General features: G+C 36.5%; 2 protein-coding genes across 6 annotated transcripts in view; one reads left to right on the top strand and one right to left on the bottom strand.

Annotated features, from left to right (window-relative positions):
• USP8 (ubiquitin specific peptidase 8) overlaps positions 1-16,905 on the top strand; it is a 53,108-nt gene extending 36,203 nt beyond the window's left edge. For 4 of the 5 annotated variants that reach the window (XM_087821466.1, XM_016210150.2, XM_087821467.1 and 1 more), the window contains 10 exons: positions 4,257-4,838; positions 6,785-6,871; positions 8,056-8,133; positions 8,544-8,806; positions 11,008-11,220; positions 11,638-11,848; positions 13,215-13,451; positions 14,158-14,300; positions 15,771-15,903; positions 16,068-16,905. In XM_087821466.1, the coding sequence (XP_087677592.1) occupies positions 4,257-4,838; positions 6,785-6,871; positions 8,056-8,133; positions 8,544-8,806; positions 11,008-11,220; positions 11,638-11,848; positions 13,215-13,451; positions 14,158-14,300; positions 15,771-15,903; positions 16,068-16,253 (2,133 nt within the window). In that variant the 3' untranslated portion in view covers positions 16,254-16,905. The remainder of the gene's footprint in view (positions 1-4,256; positions 4,839-6,784; positions 6,872-8,055; positions 8,134-8,543; positions 8,807-11,007; positions 11,221-11,637; positions 11,849-13,214; positions 13,452-14,157; positions 14,301-15,770; positions 15,904-16,067) is intronic. The other variant, XM_087821469.1, reaches the window with a different exon arrangement.
• A 790-nt stretch (positions 16,906-17,695) lies between these two features.
• The window catches only part of USP50 (ubiquitin specific peptidase 50), a 46,777-nt gene continuing 41,182 nt past the window's right edge, over positions 17,696-23,290 (bottom strand). The window contains exon 7 of the mRNA XM_016210149.2: positions 17,696-17,887. Coding sequence (XP_016065635.1) covers positions 17,696-17,887 — 192 coding nt within the window. The remainder of the gene's footprint in view (positions 17,888-23,290) is intronic.

The following is a 23,290-nucleotide window of genomic DNA, read 5'->3' as shown; positions in this document are numbered from 1 at the left end:
TCTGGTTTGATTTTTTTGTTTTTGTGTTTTATATTATTATTTAACCCATAGTAGATTCCCAAATAGTTTGACTTACAGATGATAAATATGTAATGTCAGTATTTTGGTTTTGAAACAGTGCTTTAGTTCCATCTCCTTAGAATCTGGCACATAAATAATAGGCATGTTTTAACAATACTGATCTAAAATTTTTTAAATAACCAAGATGTTATAATAAAAATTTGTAGCGTTTTTCTCTTCATTAGATTTTATGTAAGGAAAGGTTAACTCATTCTCCCCTATGCATTTCCCAGTGAGATTTTTAGCATTCATTTCCTCAGATATGTTTTAAAACAGTATTTCACATTTGAAGTGGATAACATTTGATTTGTGGAGCAAGCTATGAATAGAAAACTTAGTGGGGTTTTTTACTTATAAAATGAGGTGGTTCATTTATTCATGTTTTTAAAATCTTTTAACATTTCAGGTTAAATCTTAAGATTAAATAGTATTTGATTAAACAACTTAAAATGTAAATTTAAGAAAAATTTTAAAGTTTGTGTTATTCAACTTTTTCAGTGTTATTTGAACCCTGTTATTTGAACCCTGTTCCTTTGTGACTTTGAGATATGCACAGTTTATCAATATATTTTAAGATTTTCTGAATGAAACACAACATGAAAGTTTATACATATGATTAAGCTATGGATTGTGTCTCATGTTTAGAAGGAGGGACTTGTACGACATCAGCCATAGCATAAGGCAGAATTTCATAATTGTTCTAATAGTCACTGGAACACAGAGCAAGGAAAGAAATTCTGACTGAGGGTATCGGGAGTTTTTATCTGGGCTTTAAGAGTTTAGTAAGGTTTCAGGATGGAAAACAGAAAATTCTATGACTGAAGGCTCAAAGTGTACTCTGGGACCAATGAGTAGTTTTGACATGCTTGGACCCAGCTCTTCGTTGGAGAAAGGTGACCGGATAGTAGGTAAGATTGGAAAGATGGACAAGAGTCATCAAGAGAGACTTGGATCAGATTGGAATCTTATCCTATAGACACAAGGAAATCATTTAAAGAATTTTAAACCTGAAAGTAACACTATCATAGTTATGCTTTTAAGTTGAGGGAAAAATTGATTAAATTACCAAGATTTATATGGAAACATCTATTTTGGTGTCTATCCAGCCTATAGTTAACCTCATCTTCACAGTGATCCTTCCACTTCATTCGCAAATGTAGAAAACAAGAGGGGAGAACAGATTTTTTTTTTTTTTTTAAATACATTTTTATTGATTTCACAGAGAGGAAAGGAGAGAGAGAGAGAGAGAGAGAGAAACATCAATGATGAGAGAGTCATTGATCAGCTGCAGGCCACAACTCGGGCATGTGCCCTGACCGGGAATCGAACCCTGATCGCCTGGATCCTAGGTCGATGCTCAACATCTGAGCCACGCCCGGCCAGGCAGATTTTTTTTTTTTTTTAAGTGAGGGGGCAAAAAGAGAAGTGAGAAACAAAGGAATGATATTTTTCTTCACTGATTTCTTCCTATGGTATTGTTTTCTAGTGGAAAAACATACAATTCATTTTATAAGAACACTATGCAGGTTGTTACTTGCAGCTATTCTTGTAAGTTCTCATTTTTGTTTCAGTAAACTGTCCTCTGAAAAAATTATGCTAGCATTGCTTCTAACACTTTTGTAGGGGTAGTATGCAGTTAAATTGAGGTAATAAACATTTAACTCATTAAATTAGGAATTTAGGTAGTTTACTACTCTACTTATATTTAGGATCTTATGTTTTAGGAATATTTTATTCATTCTCACAGCAATATATTTATTACGTGTCCAGCATAGTCTCTACCCTTCTGGAACTTATAGGAGGGAAGAAGATTTTAAATAATTATAGTTATTTAATCAGAATTCCAGTAACTACTCTTAGGGGAAAGAATAGGGTATTAGGAGGGTATATATCAGGGTACTTGACTAGTTTTAAGGTTCAGCAAAGTCTTTTCTAAGGGAGAGATATTTACACCAAGATTTAATGTTGGTGGGAATTATCTAGACAGCTGATACAAAGGCTTGAGTTGAGAAGGAGCATAGCATCTTTGAGGAACAGGCATATAGATCAACGAAACAGAACAGAGAGCCCAGAAATAAACCCACACCTTTATGGTCAATTAATATTTGACAAAGGAGGCAAGAGCATACAATGGAGTAAAGACAACCTCTTCAATAAGTAGTGTTAGGAAAATCGGACAAGTACATGCAAAAAACTGAATCTAGACTACCAACTTACACCATATTCAAGAATAAACTCAAAATGGATAAAAGACTTAAATTTAAGTAGAAAAACCATAAAAATCCTAGAAGAAAACATAAGCAGTAAAATCTCAGACATCTCTCGTAGCAATTTTTTTTGCCAGTACATCTCAGGCAAGGGAAACAAAGGAAAAAAATAAACAAATGGGACTACATCAAACTAAAAAGCATTTGCGCAGCAAAAGAAACCATCAAAATGAAAGGCAACCGACGGCACAGGAGAACATATTTGCCAGTGATACATCTGATACGGGTCCAAAATATGTAAAGAACTACAACTCAACACCAGGAAGACAAACCACCCAATTTAAAAATGGGCAAAGGACCTGAATAGACACTTCTCCAAAGAGGACATACAGATGGCCAGTAGACATATGAAAAAATGCTGAATGTCACTGATCATCAGAGATGCAAATGAAAAGCACAATGAGATATCATCTCACACCTGTCAGAATGGCTGCCATCAATAAATCAACAAATAACAAGTGTTGGCGAGGATGTGAAGAAAAGGGAACCTAGTGCACTGTTGGCAGGAATGCAGACTGGTGCAGCCACTATAGAAAACAGTATGGAGTTTCCTCAAAAAAAAATAGAACTGCCTTTTGACCCAGCACTTCCACTTCTGGGAATATATCCTAAGAAACCTAAAACACTAATTCGAAAGAATATATGCACCCCTATGTTCATTGCAGTATTATTTACAATCGCCAAGATCTGGAAACAATCCATGTGCCTATCAGATGAGTGGATAAAAAAGCTGTGGTACATTTACACCATGGAGTATTGCTCAGCTGGAAAAAAAAATCTTGCCATTTGCAACAGCATAGATGGACCTGGAGATTATTATACTAAGTGAAATAAGCCAGTCAGAGGAAGACAAGTACCACATGATCTCACTTATATGTGGAACCTAATGAACAAAATAAACTAACAGAATAGAAACAGGCCTGGGTGGACACAGGGGAGTGGGATTGGGGGACTGGGTGAAAAAGGTGAAGGGATTAAGCAAAGAAAAAAAACCCTCAGACAGCAGTATGGTGATTTCCAGAGAGAAAGGGAGTGAGGGGGAGGTAGAAGAGGGTAAAGGGCGGGATAGATGGTGATGGAGGGAGGCTTGACTTGGGGTGGTGAATATACAATACAATATACAGATGACGTATTGTAGAATTATACACCTGAAGCGTATAATTTTATTAACCAGTGTCACCCCAATACATTCAATAAAAATGGGGCAAAAAGGAATGTATGGCTGGTGTATTGAATGGTGAGAGACAAGATTGGAGAGATAGGCAGAGGTGAGACCACCATGGTAAGGATTTTATGTGTAATCTGGGTACAGTGAGTGGCTATTTAAAATAGGTTTTTAAGTAGGTGAAGAACATAGATTATTCTGGCCAAAAGTGGAGAAATAGAAGGGAGGCAAGAGAAAGGGATGAGGCAACTATTTGGAAGCTATGTAGAGAGAATGTTGGCATGGACTTAGTTGTTGCTAGTGGAGATGGAGGGACAAATGGAGGAAAATCATCAGACTGCAGAAGGGTGTGGGAGAAGATACAAGACTCAGTTTTCTAGTTTGAGCTACTGCCATGAGATAACCATGGTTGTGGGGGAAATCATGGAATTTAATTTTGGTCATATTAGGTTTGTGTTATATATGATACTCATAAAGTTAATGAGTAGGCAATTGAATATGTGGAAATGGAACTTAAGTCTAGGTATACCCAGGTCTAGGTTTTATGTTTGAGAATCAACTCTTCCATATACAGAACACATCAGGGTGTACTGAATGTGTGGAATCAGGAGAGAATAAGTGCCAGTGCCCTATGAGAAACCTTGACAAATAGATATTCTGGCAGATGTCTCCACAAAGTGATGGTTCTTTTATCACAACTTGATTTCAAGAACTGAGTTCCTGGATTTTTACAAAAGTGTTTTGTTCTGTTTTTGTCGCTATAGATTGATCGTACTAAAAAACCAGCAGTCAGATTGCCTGAAGATCATAGAATAAAATCTGAAAGTACAGATCATGAGCAACAGTTTCCTCAGAATGGAAAAGTTGTTCCTGATCGGTCCACAAAGCCAGTACTTCCCCCTCCAACTGCCATGTTAACAGATGAAGAAAAAGCTCGTATTCATGCAGAAACTGCTCTTTTAATGGAGAAAAACAAACAAGAAAGAGAACTTCGAGAAAGACAACAAGAGGAACAGAAAGAGAAACTGAGGAGAGAAGAACAGGAACAGAAAGCCAGAAAGAGCCAAGAAGCTGAAGAAAATGAAATCACAGAGAAGCAACAAAAGGCAGAAGAACTGGAAAAGAGAGAAAGTGAACAGGCCAAGAAAGAGGATAAAGAAACCTCAGCAAAAAGGGGCAGAGAAATAACAGGAGTAAAAAGACAAAGTAAAAGTGAACATGAAACTACTGATGCCAAGAAATCTGTGGAAGATAGGGGGAAAAAGTGTCCAACCCCCGAGGTACAGAAAAAGTCAGTGGGAGATGTTCCCCATGCCTCTGTGGCAGGAGACTCAAGTTCAAGCAAGGTAAGCAGAAACAGTATAAATTGCCAACTAAGTAAAATAAAATGTACATAAAAAGATGATACCAGGAGCATTCCATAAACAGGGCAGGTATTCTAAGTAGTTTTCTAGAGGGTGATAGATTTGTCCTATCCATGTACATTTGCTCACCTACTCTCCTTTGGTTGGTTGGGAATGGAATTGCTCTATGTGTCTGTGAAATGCAACATATTTTTAGTAATTGAAATGAATATCTACATTCTTTTTCGATGTATGAATATCAAAAGACTAGAATGAAATACGCTCTTCCTTTCTGTATAGAGGAATTAGGTGCCCAATATTTATATGATAGAGTTTGTATCTGTTCAGAATATGTCCAAAATCAGTGACATCTAAATGGCCTAACATTTGTTTTTGTGTACAATGGTTTTCTGTGTTTTTTTGGTCAGCTCTGCCATTTTGTTTGTTGCTTCATGTAATCAAGATTACTGGCAATAATGCTATTAATGTTGCCTTTCTCTGCCCTGGGCTATCCCCCAAAATTGATTTCCATAACTGTTGGGGACTTTTTTGGTCAAAATTTTTTCTCTGTTATGCAATTAACAGTCCCTTTCCCTTTTGAATACGAAATAAGTTTCTATAATTGCAGGAGTAGTTACAGCCCTTTTTATGTACATTTAAATGGAAATACATTTTTGGTAGTGTAAAAATGACTTGATAGAAGGTAAAATACCATATTTGCAGATTGTTTCTAAACTTTTCTGGCAGCAGTTCAGGCATATACCAAAATTAACAATTCATATTAATGCCTCACTTATCCAGGAAATTCTTGTAACCTTAGCTATCAAAAATATAGCTGCCATACAAAACCTTTCTAAACACCTGAAGTTAGAGAAATGAAGCCCATATACTAATACTTTATTCATAAGAGAATCAGAACTTATGATTATTCATTGAGTAGCTACTATATGCCAGTGTTTATCCTACATTATCTTACTTATTCCTCAGAATGATAATTCTCCTTGAGGTATTCAATTTACAAATGAAATTGAAGCTCAGAGGTTAAGTAATTTGCCTAAGATCACATATGCAGTGAGATTCCAAAGTGACTTCCTTTCTATCTTGCTACTTAGAGGTAGGCAGTCATAAGAACTTAAAGCATTCATATTTATGGGGTCATTTAGTATAGGTGCCAGATATCCCTACAGATCTAAATATCCTTGAGATTACCACATATATAGTGTTTGATATTTCTTAAAACATATTGAAAAAAGTTAAGATTGCATTCATTCATTGTATGCTTTTAAAAGTAAGCAAAATATGTAATTTATCCTGGAATAAATTTTATTAAAATTATAACACATTTTTAACTTTTTACTTTACTGTAGTTATTTTTTAAGTGAATTATAAAATTAAAGTGAATTTTTAAAAGAAACTACTATGATAGATTCCAAGAGGAGATAAAATGGGATTTTGCATTTTTTGATTATTACTCTGTATAAAATTTTATAATCTCTTCTTTTTAATACATTATTATTACTGTTTTGAGGGGGAACATGCCACTTTCAAGGTAACCAAAATCATATGAGATTTAAATAAAAGTATATTTATTTAATGTTCAAAAGAGGCCTTGGTGAGTTATACTAATGACCAGCATCTTGTACTTAGCCATGTATTATGAATCAGTGCTTCACAGCCCACTCTGACTTGCATCAGTGTTTTTACCCTACCGATTCATCAGAGTTTTTTAGTTCTTTATCTTTAGTACTAGGAAATGCCACATGGGCTGCACCACCTTTAATTTAAAAGAATCTGCTTTGACAAAATTGCATAAACTTTTGAGAGGCCTCAGTTTTTTTCTCCTTTTACATTTTTAGTCTGATGGATTTGCTTGTATTTGCTAGTGATAGGTGTATATTGGGGGGAAATTCAAGTGTTTTTTCACTTCTGAAATTTTAATAATTTTACAGCCTGTTAAGATTAAAGGACAGCCAGAAAGTGGAATTCTAAAGACTGGAATTTTTAAAGAGAATACAGAAGACACCGAAAGAAATAAAGTAAGTAATAGTTCCTTGGGTGGGAGAAAAACATGGATTATAATATATCATGTGTTTATCATTAACCTATCATTCATTCTCCATCTTAAGATCTACTTAAGGGAATCTTTGGTACCTCTGGTAGCTTATGTGTATTTGTTTTTACATGATTATATGCTGTCTTTCTACTTAAAGTATATCAGTATATTCTATTCATTTCATGAACTTAAAAAATACCTTAGGCCTTACTATATAATCCAGCAACTCTATTTTTGGATATATACCCAAAAGACTTGAAAGCGGGGCCTCAGAGAGATATTTATACATCCATTTTCATAGCAGTATTATTCACAGTATTTAAAAGATGGAAGCAACCCAAGTATTCATCAACAGATAAATGTATAAACAAATGTGGTATTGGAATATTACTCAGCCTTAAAAAGGAAGGAAATTCTGACATATGCTACAATATAGATAAATCTTGACATTATGCTAAGTTAAAAAGCCAGTCACTAAAGGACAAACTATGGTTCCATTTATATAGGTACCTAGAATAGTCAAATTCATGGAGATAGGAATTAGAGTGGTGATTGTCAGAGATCCGGGGATGGGGGGAGTGGGCACTTGTTTAAATGGGTGGAGTTTCAGTTTTGCAAGATGAAGAGAGTTCTGGAGATTGGTTATGCTACAGTGTGAATATACTTATACCACTTAACGGTACACTTAAATATGGTTAAGATGGTAAATTTTATATTTCATCACAATTTTTTAAATATTTAGGCCTTTTATGAGACATCTTTGCCTTTGTTTTTTTTAAAAAAGAGCTTTATTTTAGTATGCATACCATAACATTCATCAAGTTTAGTGTACAGTTCAGTGATTTCAGTTCAGAGTTGTGAAACAATTATTCACTTGGTTGAGCATTGTCCCATGCACTGAGGGGTCACTGGTCTGATTCCCAGTACAGGCACATACCTGGGTTGCGGGTTCAATCTCTGGTCTGGGTGCATTCAGGAGGCAACTGATTGATATATATGTGTGTGTGTGTGTATATATACACACACACACACACATATATATATGTATATATGGAAAGGGTAGCCAACGTAAGGCTTTTTGGTTCTCTGGTACAAGTAGCTTAAGTTTGTATATGACAAATTTTAATTGAAACATCAGATTTTCTTTTTCTTTTTTAAATAAACTAGTCTCGAGAGCCTTTGACAAGAGCACGAAGTGAAGAGATGGGGAGGATCGTACCAGGACTGCCTTCAGGCTGGGCCAAGGTAAAACTCAGAATTAGCTCAAAAATAAATAACATGGTCATTGTATTCTTTAAAAAAAGGTTTTTTTGTTTATTCTAATGTACGTCTTCTGTAATGTATTCAATTCTGTTTATTATAGAGGATCTAGCTCATCTCCCTAATTACAGCAGGGTTAGATTTCTGAGTATCCAATCTAAGATGCTCACTATAATATATGAACATTCCTGACATTTGTTGTTTAGAAATAAGGTATTACTTTAAAACCTAAAGTTTTTTTGGAAGTTTGATTATAGAAGTATCACCACTTTATTCAAATTATTTTAATCCAAAAGCAAATTTAGCAGTGGAATACTTTTGAATGATTTTTTTGTTCATGTAGTGGTCACTGTTTTTTGACCTGTTTTTTGTTTGTTTTTTCCTTTCCAATTAAGTTTCTTGACCCAATCACTGGAACTTTTCGTTATTATCATTCACCTACCAACTCTGTTCATATGTATCCACCGGAAATGGCTCCTTCATCTGCACCTCCTTCTACTCCTCCAACACATAAAGTCAAGCCACAGGTTCCTGCTGAGCAGGATAGGGAGCCGTCCAAACTGAAGCGCTCCTACTCCTCCCCAGATATAACCCAGGCCATCCAAGAGGAAGAGAAGAGAAAGCCAACAGTAACTCCAGCAGTTAATCGGGAAAACAAGTAAGTTTATCCTAACTCCTAAAGCTAGAATAATCTGCTATATTGAAAACTACTAGCTTATTTATGTCAGGGAGTCAGAAATTTCTGTGGATGGCCATACCAGCTGTTGTTATTTACCATAGAGGGAAAAGGAAATTACTAGATTAAAATGTCCTTGGTTTTTCTCCCAAGTGCTAACTAAAATATGTCAGAGAAGACTATCGTTAAGTATTAATGTAGATATAAAGGTATATACATTATTATACATATACACACACACACACATATATATTTTTATCCTTACCAGAGGATATTTTTTCCATTGATTTCTGGAAAGAATGGAAGGGAGAGAGGAAGAGGGAGGGGGAGAGAGAGAAGCATTAACCTGAGAGACACACTGATTGGTTGCCTCCTGCAGGCACCCCCCAACTGGGGGCAGGGAACCTGCAATCAAGGTACGTGCCCTTGACCAGGGCTCAAACCCGAGACCCTTTGGTCCACGGGCTGACACACTAACCACTGAACCAGCCAGGGTTACATTTACATTTTAAACACCATGCTATAGGCTACCTAGAAGGACTATAATTTATGCGCTTGTTGAGTTTGCCTTGTTGCAGCTCTCAAATTCTAAACTCTTTTTTAAGTCAGCCAGTAATATGGGAGCAAACTTACATAGTATTAAAATAACAAGCGTTCTGCTGGGTGTCAGGTCCTTGTGTTTACTCTCTTCCCTTTTCCTTCATTGCATTTCTGCTATTCTGTATTCAAATAGTGATCCATAGGTTCTTGTAAGTGTCCCCAAACAGCATCTCATTAGATATGTTCCTGGCTTTATACCCTTTTGAATACTCTGATGTTCCTGGCTTATGATTGATAGGGTTGTGAGGAGATAAAATTTAGGCCCACTTACCACTTCTAATATTTAGCCTTTGGGGGAGGGGAATAGATGGAAGTATAAATAAATAGCTTTGTTTTCCTGTTCATAATATATGCCTCTTAATTGCTAAGGAATTCCAACTGTCTATCTTTTTGGTCCCTTTGGTAATACTTCCCAAAAATGTAGTTGATATATTTTCCCCGTGAGAACTTACCCTGCCAATTGGGGACTTACTTGGAGACTTTTCTTCTTAAATCTGTATATCTAGTTACAGATTTTAGGGCTCACCATTAAAACTGGTGAGATTTAATTCCTTCTTACATCATCATTCTTAATAAAGTTTGTTAATTGGACAGTTTTAAAGACTATTACATATGCACTTTATGTATTTTTATATATACTGAACAGAGAAAGAGTATATGAGTGCCAACATCTGAGCACATGTAAAGAAAAGCAATTGAAATAGTTCATTGTGTTCTCAGTATTCCTTTCCAGGTGGAAGTATTGATTAGGATCAATAATAAGAGACCTACCAGTTAAGAGTTTCCTTAATGCTATAGTAGTTCTAGAAGTTCCACATATAAATCAAATACTGTATCCTAAATAACAGTATCTTGGAGATACTCGCTAGTCCAGTGCTGTCCAGTATGCATGTTGATATAAATTTTCTATATCTATGATGATAGAAATGTTTTGTATTTTTGGGTTTTTTTAATTTAAATAGGCACCCCTGGCTAATGGTTACCATATTTGTCTGCACAGCTCTCAACTTTAGGGAATAGTACCCAAATAACCTTTCCCTCCGTTGTTCTACTCCACAGTAATATACAGGGTGGAGAAAGTAGGCTACAGTTGTGAGTACATGAAACACAGCGTTTATTCTTTATTATTATTTTATTTTCCATATGAACAACTGTAAGCCTACTTTTGCTCATCTGTGTGCATGTGTGTGTATGTGATTCCTTTCTTGGCATTCTGTTGAGTTCTACATTTGGTAATACTAAACTTCCCAGGATCATTTTAAAGGAGTTTTTGAAAGATCCTTCTTTACTAGAAGACTCTACCTGTTCATGAGAAGCCAGAGAATCTATCTCAGGATGTCTGTAAGAACCCTGGACCCACAAAAGGTTAAAGGTATTTATTTCATGGGAGGCTCACAGAATATGTATCGCCTAGATGGTAAATGTTCTCAAAGACCTAGTACCTTATGAGCTAACTTGTTAACACTTTACAAGATTACCGTGTACTATGGTACACATGCTGGGGTTTGTTGCCATTTGTAATTTAAACCTTATCTTCACTTGCTGTTCATTCTAAGACATCTTGTATGCTTTTTCTTCCTCAGACCAATGTGCTACCCTAAAGCTGAGATCACAAGGCTTTCTGCATCTCAGATTCGGAACCTCAATCCTGTGTTTGGAGGATCTGGACCAGCTCTCACTGGACTTCGTAATTTAGGAAATACTTGTTACATGAACTCAATACTGCAGTGCCTATGTAATGCTCCACATTTGGCTGATTATTTCAACCGAAACTGTTATCAGGAAGACATTAACAGGTAAAGAAATTTCTTACTTTTTGCAATATAATATTAAAAGAGTAATGTAACCTTACCCAACTCCTTCCAGAGAAGTCAGATTAGGAAAGGGGAAAATACCTTTACTTTTTAGAAAAATGTAGAGAAAAGCCTCCTCTGATAAGTAAAGGACAGACAGGAAAGGAGCAGTGCCAGAGGCAAGAACCTCAAGGCCATAAACTGGAACCTGTTGATGAGGAAGGAGAGGCAGTGCAGGGCTGGCAGCCAAAACGAAGCCAGTTGGAGGGGTATAATCAAAGTAAGAATAGATGGGTATTTGGTAATAAACCTGTGAATAGTATTTTAGTGTAGGGTCATAGTTTGTTAATAGCTTAATGTTGACATCAAGATCCCACTGTACCTTGACTTTATTGCTTTTTTGTAACTTTATTTGCCAAGGTCAAATTTGTTGGGGCATAAAGGTGAAGTGGCGGAAGAATTTGGCATAATCATGAAAGCACTGTGGACAGGACAGTACAGGTATATCAGTCCAAAAGACTTTAAAATCACCATTGGGAAGATCAATGACCAGTTTGCAGGATACAGCCAGCAAGATTCACAAGAACTGCTTCTGTTCCTGATGGACGGTCTCCATGAAGATCTAAATAAAGTAAGAATTTTTATTTTTCTAAGTTGCAAAGGCTCTTTAGGTTTGCAACACTGTAATCATTTTTATAGCAATTTAAAATTATAGTTGGTGATTTCCCAGCCAGTGTGGCTCAATTAGTGAGCCTCATCCCATGCCCCAGGAGGTCACAATTCGATTTCTGGTCAGGGCACATGCCCCGGTTTCGGGCTCGATCCCCAGTAGGGGGCGTGCAGGAGGCAGCCCATTGATGTTTCTTTTTCTTCCTCTCCTTCAAAGCAATAAAAACATATTTTAAAATAGTTTTCAAAAATTATAGTTGGTGATTGTTAAGTGCTAGTTTGTTCAGGTCTAGTGACTTTGTACTAAGGCATGGAACTATAAAACACATTCATCTGGTAGCTCTAGTATTTGAAAAGAAGTATATACAATTTGTATTTACTCACTAAACTGTTATCGGGTTGTATTATTGTGAGAAATTTATAGATGTTAAAATAGTTGTTAGACATACTGTGTTTGTGACCTACGTGTATGTAAAAGGAAAATTATAAACATGATTTTATAAAAGGTTAGCTACAGACAGCCTGAACACCCTTATTACATTTATATACTCTATATTATTGCATGTTATATGTATTTATGTTCTGTATATACTATTATATTCTTACTTTTTTCTAAAACAAGAACTACTTCATGTAACCACAAATGACTCATGTGAAGATTGTTACTGAAGCATTTATCTCTACATAAATGACCAATCTGTTTAAATACCATGGCTTCTTTTTAGCACCAAACTGTCTTCTGTATACAGGGTATCCCCCAAAAATGTATACACACTTTAACAGCTGATAGCTTAATTTTGAAAATGAACTTTTAATAAACACTGCCTTTATAATTATTCAAAGTTTATGTATACATTATTTTGGGGACACCCTATATACATATATATACACACATATACATACATATATAGTGTGTGTGTATATGTATATTGTGTGTGTGAGAGAATATGAATGTGCGTGTATAGAAAGAGTTCGTCCCTGAGACTAGGACAACAAAAGAACATCTGTCTGGTTGTAGCCCCAACTCCCAGCTACATGTACCATGTCTTCTTTTTTTAAAACCAAACTTCTGAGCATTTTAAATAAAAATTTATTAAATAGTTTCAGCAAGTCGAACCCTTTTGATACAGTGGGTTTTTGGTTTTTCGGGAGAGTTTTCTGGCTTGAATTTTTTTAGAATTTTTTATAGTACTTAATGAGATTTGAACTCCTTTATGAAAAGAATCCAGTATTTCTAAATCTGCAAAATGTATTTACTATATTCTTTCATTTTATTTTTTAATGCTTACTTTGAGATATTAATAGAGTTTAAATAATCTTATTTCCAGGCTGATAACCGGAAGCGACATAAAGAAGAAAATAATGATAATCTTGATGACTTCAGAGCAGCAGAACGTGCTTGGCAGAAACACAAGCAGCTCAATGAATCCATTATTGTTGCACTTTTCCAGGGTCAGTTCAAATCCACAGTACAGTGCCTCACCTGTCACAAAAAGTCTAGGACATTTGAGGCCTTCATGTACTTGTCTCTGCCACTAGCGTCCACTAGTAAATGTACATTACAGGTAAGTTTATGTTTGAGAGAAAAGGCTTTGTTGAATAAAAATGCTGTTTATATGCATATAGAGATATTCTCCAGCAATTTCTGTTTCTTACCCCCACAAACATTTTATAGGTAAAACTCACAAATTGTTTTAATTAGGCTTATGTAGATTAGAAAAAAATTTTCTCAAAAAAAGTTTTATTTTTAAAAGATTTTCTTATTAAATATTCTTTTAGAGCTGATAGTTTTTTTTAAAGTTTGTATTCTGAAGAAGTTTTTAAAGTTAATTTGGAAAATTATGTGTTGATTTTAGTTTAGGTCTAAATTCTTTGTAAGAACTTGCTTTACATAGGGATATCAAATAAATATCCTGTTTTCCACACAACAGCAATGTGATTTAGATCGTTTATTGATCTCTAGAGTTAGCTTCCTTGAGGATGTCATTTCTTCCAGTAGGAGTTCCCCAAGCTCCCATGTAGGTAGATGTGTGTGCGCTCAGGAGGTGCAGTACTTCTTCCTGTGACCACAGCAGCCCTCGCTACACTGTCGTCAGGTTAGGCTCTCTCCTCTTCACTCCTCACCAGATCATGAACTATGAGGGCAGGAACTGTTCTAGTTTACTGTTGTGTCCTTCATGCCAGGCAGAGTAACTTACCGAATAGATGTTCAATGATACTGTGTTGAAGAAATGAATTAATGAGTATCTACTGCTATTTTTTGCCCTCCAGGATTGCCTTAGGTTATTTTCCAAAGAAGAAAAACTCACAGATAACAACAGGTTTTACTGCAGTCATTGCAGAGCTCGGAGGGATTCTCTAAAAAAGATAGAAATCTGGAAATTGCCACCTGTGCTTTTAGTGCATCTGAAACGGTAAAGAGCACAACTTTTTCTACCTGTTTAAGTAGTTTAGATGAAGGAATTCTAAGTCCTTTATTCTGAGTCACTTTGTTGTACTGCCTGCTAAGGATGCATAATCAAGGAAGATTTTAGGATATCTTCAGGGAAATAAAGCAGAAATGATGAGACACTCTAGTTCACCTTAGTGTTTGCAGTAACAGAGCAAAATGACACCACCACTCTTTCATGTAATTCTGTCTTTAAAAACCAGTAAAACTAAATTATTGCATTTCAAGATAAAAACTTTAAATCATTGCAGAACATAAGTGAAAATACATTAAAATGTTATATAGTATAGGTCTAACGTATTAGCAGATTGATCATTAAAACAGTAAACTAAACATAAAAGACATTTAATCGTGTGCCAAAAATGAAATACATGATTTTTAAAGGTAAAATTTTAAGGATGGCATTGTTGAGTGCAGGCATAGCTTTGTCCACATTTTTCCAGCCAGTGAAAAAGATCTGGCCTATAGTAGTAGAAGGAATAGTGGAAGAGTTGTAAAATATGTCTTGGGTCTTCTGCTCTGGTTCTTTTGTCTTTATGTAATCCATCTGTGGAGTGGTAACTTTGAGCCATTTTTTTGAAAAACTTTTTAGAAGGAAATTTCATCTTTTTATGGAGAGCTTTAATTTTTGTTTCAAAGAAAGCATTTCTATTTCATTTTTTTCTTTCATCTTTTATTATTGGAGATTCTTAGGCAGTTATGTTAATTTTAACATTGTTCAAATTCCTCTTGTGTAAATTTCCCAACAAAACTGGTTATATCAGTTGTCCTTTTCTTCTTGAGGACTGGAGGTATAGATAAACACAACACAAATAATTACACATTTGTTCTGTTAAAATTTTTAATGCTGCATATTACTCTTGGAGAATATCTAAGACTATAAATGGTTCAGAATTCAGTTTTTAAAAAAATAATTCTGAAATAACTGTATTACACCAACCAAAAAACCAGTATTTTGGTAATTAAAGGCGCAGAGTATGCCAAGATAATGTTCTAGTTTCTGGCTCTAGTTTCTCCAAAAGTACAAGCTTAAATCTAGAGCAGCTCTCCTCAGTCTTTCCTTGGTACTTTAGTAGTGATTAGCATTATAAATGTGGGTTTTCAGAACTGTTTACCTTTATGGAGGATGCATCTAACAATCCACTAGCCTAGGGATCAAGGTGTAGCCCTACCTCTGCCACTCTGAGCTGTTTGACCATGGATAAGCCATTTAATATCTATGCGCCTCAGTTTCCTCACTTGTAAAGTAAAATGGAAATGAAACCAAGTGTCCCAAATGTCTTTAACAGGTTCCTCCACTACTAAAATTCTGAATGTGTGATTGAAATGGATTTTGTGGTCCTGACTTGAAATCTAGATTGTTAAATAAATGAGTTAGGGTTCAGTTTAATGTCTTTCATCTGTCATGTAATTGCTGTAATGTTTGGCTTTGCAGGTTTTCCTATGATGGCAGGTGGAAGCAAAAACTGCAGACATCTGTGGACTTTCCCTTAGAAAATCTTGACTTGTCACAGTATGTTATTGGTCCAAAAAACCATTTGAAGAAATACAACTTGTTTTCTGTTTCAGTAAGTATGTCATTGAACTAAATACATTTTCTTTCAGAGCAAACTAAAAATAATGTTTCAAGTGGTTTCTTATCTCATAGGAAAGTAGAACAACATAAAGCTTTGAAATTATTGACATTTAAAATAATTCAATTTGAATTGATTTTCTCTTTTGTTTGGCGCAGAATCACTATGGTGGGCTGGATGGAGGCCACTATACTGCCTATTGTAAAAATGCAGCAAGACAGCGGTGGTTTAAGTTTGATGATCATGAAGTTTCTGATATCTCCGTTTCTTCTGTGAAATCTTCAGCTGCTTATATCCTCTTTTATACTTCCCTGGGATCACGAGTGACTGATATAGCCACATGAGAAGAAGTAGGTTATAAACTAGTTATCTTTTAAAAAGCCGAGCAACACAACTCTTGAAATGCTTATAAAGTTACTGGACAGCTATACCTGGCCATTTAGAGGACTTCTAAGACAGCAAGAGCTGTTACTATCACCATATACTTCAGGTCAGTGCTATTATCAAAAAACCGGCTAATAACATGTAACAAGTATTGCAGTAAGCACTTCTTAGCGGTACCATTTACTTCATAATAACTTTTTTAGTTTGTTCCAAAATTAAAATAATTAACTAGCTAAGCATTATTCTACCGGTCTAAAAACCATTGTATCTGTTATTTTCATTTTCACTCTTACGGCCTTTTTCACATTTCTAAGTCTCAGCTTGACCTATGAATACTCTAGAATGATACAAAGCAGATAGGAATGTATATGTATATATTTATTGCACACTTGCACATCAAATCGATGTACATAGTATCACGTGGTCTTTTCGTGGAATCTAGAACTCAAGGGATTGCTTTTTTTCTTTTGGCCTTTTCTGAGTAACTGCAGTGCTTTCTTAGGGAAATGACAGGGCAAAGCTATTTTTCTTTTGGCTTTGGGCTGCATTTGTGTACTTAAAATCTTTATTCTAAAAAAAAATAAATGGAAACTTTTCTCTAACTTTTTAAAATGAGAATTTTTCATTTACACCTACATTAAAATCTTAATGAGAAAAATAATTTAAAACCCTGTAAGTGTTCTGTCTTTAATTTTGTATTATCAAATATAGGACAGCAGAACTATAGATTTTATACATACACACACTCTTTATCTCACTATATTGACTTAAAATTTAGTTCACTTACCCTGTTAGCATCAGGACTCAATTCCACTCTTCAACTTGACCCAGAACTGTATATAGCACTTATGATTCTCAGAGTTGGGAGTCATAGTAAAATATAATACCCAGACTCATTCTATCAAGAGGAGTAGAAGTCAGGCATGACTGCAAAGTGAATTACCTCAGGGACTGTTGCTATGCATGAAGTCAGTTAAAACACTCCATATAAAAAGATTCTAAAGGTGCTTCTGAAAGCAGTGGACTCCCAAGGAGATGATGAAAAAATTGAGTTTTGAATTGTGAAGTTGACAGCTTTTCATGTTCAGCAGTTAGTCTAAGAGACATCGGTTTTTTGGCTACATTATCTGATCAATTAAATATCTGCCAATCACATTCTTAAGTTCACAGAGCCACTAGAACAAAAGTTATTTTTGTTCCATTAAGTGTCTTTGGAAAATAATTTGTTGGAGATATATATATATCTTTCTTGGCTATAGACTTACCTTATATAAGGTTGCATAATATGCCAGAAAGAAAAATGTCAGTGATGAAAGTAAGTTGCAAGAATTTAATAACAAGGCAAAACTTAAGTACCAGTGTCTGATTGCTTGTTCTGCAACTTTCAGGAAACACCATTTTCCTAGCTCTTGCATTTTTCTATAGGTATAGAAAAGGGCTGGCAGCTATAGAACAGGAGATATGCTGTAGCAGTTTGAACTGAAGTATCAGGAATCTCACTGACTCGTGTATCATCAAAGCTAAACCAGGCTTGGGTCACTGAGTTCTTGCAGAAAGCAGTGTAGTGGCCACCATCCAGATCACCAAAGTGGTTCTAGGGGAGGAAGGAATGTCAGACTTAGTATTCACATGCAAATACTCTATTGGGACAAAAAAGGTAAGGCCAAGAAATATTTTTCATAATTGTCCCTTATACTAAATTAAAAGGAAATAATTTTGTTCAGTTGAATCATACATATAGCCTGACTTCTATATTGTTTTTCTGTTTTGGATGTTTTTTTAAAAATAGATTTTTTTAAATTAATTTTTTTTTTTTTAAGGAGAGAGAGAGAAACATTGATTTGTTGTTCCACTTATTTATGCATTCATTGGTTGATTCTTGTATGTGCCCTGACTGGGGATCAGACTTGCAATCTTAGTCTATTGGGACCACGCTCTAACTGAGCTGCCTGGCCAGGGCTTACAGTGTTTTTCATTTCATTGAACTACTTATATATTGTACCCATTGACTACTTAACAGAATCTGTGAATGAAATAAATATTAGTCAAGTATTATCATATCAGTTAATACTTACTGAGCTTCAGCTGCATAGTGCTGCCATACAGTGTGAAGGGATTGTGCAGCAACAATCCCCTAAACCACAAGGGTCCAAAAAGAACCTGTTCCTTTATCTTTGTCCCTTGTCTTTGATAACCTAGTTAAAGGAGTGTTTGAAACAAAGACATTGGAGAGAAGGTGATATAGTGTACAGCTGGGGTTGACAAACCATTTTGTCCATTGGCCAGATCCAGCCTGCAACCCATTTTTGTATGGCCTGTTAAGAATGCACTTTATATTTTTATATGGTTGAAAAAATAAAAAGACTAATATTTTGTGACGTGAATATTTTATGAAATTCAGATTTCAATGTCCTTAAGTAAAGTTTAATGGGAACACAGCCATGCTCATTCTTTTATGTTTTTCATTGGCTGCTTTTATACTACAACAGTTAAAATAGTTGGGAGAAAGACCATATGGCCTGCAAAGCCTAAAATATTTACTGTCAGGCCTTTTACAGAGGAAGTTGCTGATGCCTGGTGCTGAAGGAAGTGGTTTTTTTGTAGTCAATTTTGACTGTGAATTTAGCTCTAATACTAAGGAAGGACCGTAAGGAAGTTATTTAACCTTTCTGAGCTTTAATTCCCCCATCTATTAAAATGGGGTAATAAGACCTAGTCTTAACTGTTAGGTATTTCATATTATAGAGCTACCCCGTAGGAAGTCCTTACTAAATGTTCCCTTTAGACCTTTATCTTCTCCTCTCCCCTGACACGTTAGAGAAATATTCCAAAACTGACAATTAAAAGATCTAGTCTTGGTCCTCAATATGTGACCTTAAGCTGACATGCTTCAGTTTCCTTATTTATAAAATGGTGCCCATAATAGTGTGATGTAATTTGATTGAGAAAACAAATCATCTGGTGGATAAGTAGTGCCCAGACGATGAAGTAATGTTCTGAAGTGATTAGACAGAACAGAACTGGAGTATTATGTTCAGTTTTGATGACTCAATGGAAGAAAAAAAAAGACACAGAAGACAATGAAGCCAGCTGGGCATGGCTCAGCAGTTGAGCGTTGACCTAGGATCCACGCAATCAGGGTTTGATTCCCGGTCAGGGCACATGCCCAGGTTGTGGGCTTGATCAATGGTTCTCTCATCATTGATGTTTCTATCTCTCTCCCCCTCTCCTTTCCTCTCTCTGAAATCAATAAAGATATATTAAAAAAAAAAAAAGACAATGAAGTATTTCCAGAGTTTCGGCAAATATAGGAGATAATTAGCTAGCTGAGAACCTTAGTTATAAAATTATAAGGAATGCTGGATAAAGCATGGTAAACACCCTTTGAACTATATGGTTGACTTTAAAGATTGTTTAGTAAGAGTCAGCCCCAGGGGCCAGAACCAGAGGAGCATGATGTAGGGTTGATCCTGTGACTGCCTCAGAGTAAAGATTATTCCTGGTCACTCTAACCAAGGTGCTTCAGTTTTAAAGGTCACACAAGGACAGGAGATAAAGTCTTAGGTTCCAACAAGGTGAGTTGAATTGAGGTCCAAACACCTAGCCAGGGCTCTTAAAAGAGATTCACCCTCAATAAAAATCCCATTCTTTAGAGCTTGTCTTATCTTAGGCTATGGGTGCAGAGAATAAAAGCCATTCCTAGGAATTTGTTACCACACACCCTGTGTGGTTTCAGAGTCCCGTGAATCTCATGTGAGAAGTATTTTTGGGGTGTCATGCAGAAACAGTCTTACTTTCTGGATTGATGCACCATAATTCAGGCTGCACAAGATAACCCACATATAAAACCCCAGCGATGTTGAAAATGTACCATTTCAAATTAAAAGTTTAGAGGCTAGGCCAAAATGGTTGCATAAGAAGGTGCTGAGCTCGCCACCTCCCAAGAACACACAGAACGTACACCTATATTTACAGCCATTCCTCCTAAGAGACAACTGAGGGCCAATTGAACAGCTTCTGCAGGACAAACGAGTGAACAGAAAGAGAAGGTAGGGGAACCTCAAGAGCTCTCTGGAGCTGAGGGAACTCTACAGAACCAGAGAAACCAGTGAGTGCCATTGTTTACATTTCCCCTATGCTTGGATAGAGGATGGGAGTTCTAGCCAGGTGCTCTGGTTGACCTGAAGCACTGCTATAGCACATCCCCAGCCACTCCAGCAGGAAAAGCAAGGTGCCATAGTGCAGAACTAGCAAAGTGCTACAGTACCTGCGTGCAGAGCTGCCCTTCCAGAGAAAATGCAGGGATTGGGTAGCATTGCTGCATGACTACATAGGGATGTCCCATCGGAGGAAGTGCTGAACTGGCAGAGTACTGCAGTGCACACACAGGGCTGCCCCATCCAGAGAAAGTATGGAACCAATGGGGTGCTGCTGTGAGCACATGCAGGACTGACATGCCCAGAGAAAGCGCAAGAGGAGCAAAGTGCACAAAGAGCTGCCCTGTCCAGAGAAAGTGGAAGTAGTAGGGTGCTGCCACATCATACTCAGGGAAACCCTGGTCAGACCTGGCTTGGGCAACAGACAGAGCATCAGGGCAGGTCATGCACAGCAGGCACCCTACCCAGATCAGAAGGGCAAGGAAAGGCACACACATAAGGCTGCCACACCTGAATTCCATTCTGGCTGTGGACAGCCAGAACAATAATGAGCTACCGCATGTGTGTGTACACCAGACTGCCATGCCTGGAACCCATTCCTTCTGGTTAGGAGGCATACTAGGCACTGCGTATGCCCACCTTGATTACAGCTGGCCTACCAAAGTCATCCAGCACACAGTCAACACAGAAGCCACTTTTTCAAGACTGGGAGACATATCTACTTCATCTAACTCATAGGAAGAAACACAGAAAGTCAAACAAAATGGGGAGACAGAAGAATATGCCCCAAATGAAGAAAAAACCTTAGGAAAAAACCATAGTGGAATGGAGATAAATAATGTGTCTGAAAAAGAATTCAAAGAAATGGTTATAAGGATGTTCAAAAACCTTGACAGTAGAATAGAGGTACTCAGAACTTCAACAAGGAATTAGAAAATGTAATGAAGAACCAGTCAGAGATGAAGAAAATAACCAAAATGAAAAATATATTAGAAGGGTCCTGCCTGGGTAGCTTAGTTGCTTAGAGCATTGTCCCAATGCGCCAAGGTTGTGGGTCTGATCCCGTCAGAGCCCATACAAGAATCGACCAATGAATGCATAAATAAGTGGAACAATAAACTGATGTCTTTCTCCCTCCCTCCCCAATAAATAAATTTTCAAATATATTACAAGGAATCAACAACAGGTTAGTTAATAGAGGATAGATTAGCAATCTGGAAGAAAAAAATGTGGAAATCAAATCAGGACAGCAAAATGAAAAAAGAATTTTAAAAATTGAATATACCATTAAGGACTACTGAGATAACATCAAGCACTATAACATTTGCATTATAGGGATTTCAGAAAGAGAAGAGAGAAAAGGGCAGAAAGTATATTTGAAGAAATAATGGCTGAAAACTTTCCTATCCAGGTCTAGGGTTCAGAGTTACAAACAAGATGAACCCAAAAGGCCCACAGCAAGACATACTGTAATTTAAATGGCAAAAGTTAAGACACATCCTGAAGGCAACAAGTCTGTTTCCAACAAACAATGGAAACAAGTCTGCCCAGCTGGTGTGGCTCAGTGGATTGAGCGTTGTGCCACGAGGCTGCTGGTTCGATCCTGTCAGGGCATATGCCTGGGTTGCAGGCTTGATCCCCAGTAGCGGGTGTGCAGGAGGCAGCTGGTCAATGACTCTCCCATCATTGATGTTCCTATCTTACTCTCCCTTCCTCTCTCTGAAATCAGTAAAGGTGTGTGTGTGTGTGTGTATATATATATATATATTTTTTTTTTTTTTTTTTTTTAATTTTTTTTTTAAATGCTTTCTTTATGAAGAAGAAAAGGCCATAACCATAAATGAGAAAATACAGGAAAGGAGAAAAAATCTCACTCTTAAGGCAAATATATAATGAACATTGATCAACCACTTAAACTATTATGAAAGTTAAAAGACAAAAGTATCAAAATTAACTATACAATAAGTAGGGAATACACAAAACAAAGATATAAAACATGATGTCAAGAACAAAGTGTGAAGGGAGAGTAAAGATGTAGTGCTTTAAGAATGCATTTGAACTTAAATGCCTATCAATTAGTAGACTGCTATAGCTATAGATGGATCTATGTATATGAACCTCTTTGTTACCACAAATCAAAAACCTACAAAAAATATACCAAAAACTAAAGAGAAAAGAACCCAAACAAAATGCTAACGAAAAACAGCAAATAAAAGGAAAGAGATCAAGAGAAGAACAAAGCAACAGAGAACAACAAAAACCACCACAAAAAATTAATAAAATGGCATTAAGCACATACCTATCAATAAATATAAATGGACTAAGTGCTCCAATCAGAAGACAGGTTGGACTTCTAGTCAAGATGGTGGAGTATGTAACCCCTGTGCTTGCCTCCTCCCATGACCACATCAAAAGTACAACTAAATTAAATAACCATCATTGAGAACCATCTGAAGACTAGCTGTACAGTATTCCTATTACAGAGAATATAAAGAAGCCATGTCAGGACTGGTAGGAGGGGTGATGACACAGTACATGCAGGTCCCACAAGCATAGTGCGGCAATTAAGAATCCAGAAGGATATCTCAGCTGTGGAAGTCCCCCCAAGAAGGGGTCTCAGCCCCACACCAGGCTTCCAAACCAAGGGCATCATGCCAGGATGAGGAGTCCCCATAACATCTGGCTGTGCAAACCAGTGGGGAGTGCATCTGAATGAGATAAAGGGCTTCTGGAGGCACCATGCATGGACTTGCTAGCTCACAGACTCACTCGCTCTTTGCTCCAGTGTGGGGTGGCAATTCGAAAATTGCCAGGGACATAAAAGGAGAAACCAAATTGAC

This window comes from Miniopterus natalensis, chromosome 1 (assembly GCF_054644295.1).
Source record: "Miniopterus natalensis isolate mMinNat1 chromosome 1, mMinNat1.hap1, whole genome shotgun sequence".
In the NCBI taxonomy this organism is placed as follows: Eukaryota; Metazoa; Chordata; class Mammalia; order Chiroptera; family Miniopteridae; genus Miniopterus; species Miniopterus natalensis.
This window is presented reverse-complemented; position numbering and strand designations above follow the sequence as displayed.